Source organism: Poecilia latipinna, unplaced genomic scaffold (assembly GCF_001443285.1).
Source record: "Poecilia latipinna isolate Pla-1442-1.1 unplaced genomic scaffold, P_latipinna-1.0 Scaffold1611, whole genome shotgun sequence".
NCBI classification, from domain to species: domain Eukaryota; kingdom Metazoa; phylum Chordata; class Actinopteri; order Cyprinodontiformes; family Poeciliidae; genus Poecilia; species Poecilia latipinna.
The window spans coordinates 126,249-127,849 of NW_015114227.1; the positions used below are offsets into that span (position 1 = coordinate 126,249).

Consider the following 1,601-nt stretch of genomic DNA (forward strand, 5'->3'; position numbering starts at 1 on the left):
ATTAAAATTAATTAATTAATTTTAATTAATTAGTTAATTAAAATTAACTAATTTTAATTTAATAACCTATTAATCGACTGTTAATCCTAAATCAATTAATTGTTTGTATCCCTAGTCCCATTCAAATAATGGTTCTTAAATAAAATATAGAAACTCTGACACAATTTCTTGTCATAATAAAGAGTTCAACCAGAATTTGTTTATTGACTTGCCTGATGATCGGTTTTCTCTGAAGGATGTCATACAATGCAACTCAAACCAGCAGATTGTGAAACGTCTCGTCAGGTAGCAATTAAAATAAACAGTATGGGACTTTGAAGATATTGTTCTGTTATATTACTGAATGAGCAAAAGAAATGTATGTTTTATCATCGAGTCCTTTCTTCAGTTACTGTAGAAAACTTCACTGATTTCCTCTCAGCTGGGTCTTCATAAAATAAGGTTTGGGAGTCAAAGTTGCTCCAAAGACTGGTGTCAAGTCAGGTTCTCCTGCATCCTCCGGCCAGACGAACTTAAACCTCCTCAGCAGAGTCACCGTGATGAGGAAGAGCTCCATGCGAGCCAGACTCTCTCCAAGACAAATCCGAGAACCTGGTTCACAAAACAACCATGTTCAGTTATTTCAGTATACCTCAGTCTGTCTGCATGCTTTTTTTAGTCTCATAGACGTTGAATCTACCTGCAGAGAAAGGCATGAAGGCCTCAGGTTTGACAAACTCTCCCTGTTCATTCAGGAAGTTTTCAGGGTTGAACTCATGAGGGAATTTCCACTGTCCTTCTTCTCTCAACACTGAGGTCAGGTTCTGGATGATCATTGTACCCTGAAGGAATCCAAATGGTAGAGATTTTTATTACAGAATGTCAAACCCATGGAAACAAGCTGCTAAGAACCTGAGGAATGGAGTATCCCATGAGCTCTGTGTCCTTCGTGGTGCAGTGGAAGACACTGAGAGGAATTGTGTTGGCAATCCTCTGAATCTCATGGATCACAGCCTGGAACAACACAGATTTCTTAAAATCTGTCCACTATGAAAAGCAATCACACCGATTCAGGCTGTTAGCAATAGAATAAAAATGGCATAAACCTATAAAAGGTGCAAAAAATCTTCCCTGTCTGTGAGGCTGGATGCTCCTATCCAGATGAAAAGCAGATGTTATACATATTTTCTATTGAGCCATAATTCTTGTATTAAAAAATCCAAATAAAATATTATAGAATATATTTTTATTGGTCTGATGGAATTTTCAAATCCCAAATGTTTTCATCATCTAAAGCAGAAAATCTTTATAATGCACAGACGTAAAGGCTTGAAAATAGGGGTGCACCAGTTTATCGACCAGCCGACTTATCGGTGCCGATTTCCTTCATTTTGGCAGATAGATGACCGGACGATTTTTACATATGAAGCTGAACTTATCCACCAATCTTATCTAGCTTGGCAAAGGTCTAAGAATCAACCACTGTCCTCTTTTGCTCTCTGGTGAGAAATGTTTAACTGACAGACTAGCACACTAAGTTATGTCTCCACATTTATAATAAAAAATAGTGACCCTAGTGTTGCCAACTCAATAACTTTGTTGCTATATTGAACAACATTTCA

At 37.2% G+C, this 1,601-nt stretch overlaps 1 protein-coding gene across 1 annotated transcript in view; it reads right to left on the reverse strand.

Moving 5' to 3' along the window:
* Positions 1–72: 72 nt before the first annotated feature.
* Positions 73–1,601, reverse strand: part of LOC106963990 (cytochrome P450 2J6-like) — an 11,822-nt gene continuing 10,293 nt past the window's right edge. Inside the window, exons 9-11 of the mRNA XM_015059196.1 lie at positions 892–993; positions 680–821; positions 73–591 (exon numbers count right to left, since the gene is read on the reverse strand). Coding sequence (XP_014914682.1) covers positions 404–591; positions 680–821; positions 892–993 — 432 coding nt within the window. The 3' untranslated portion in view covers positions 73–403. The remainder of the gene's footprint in view (positions 592–679; positions 822–891; positions 994–1,601) is intronic.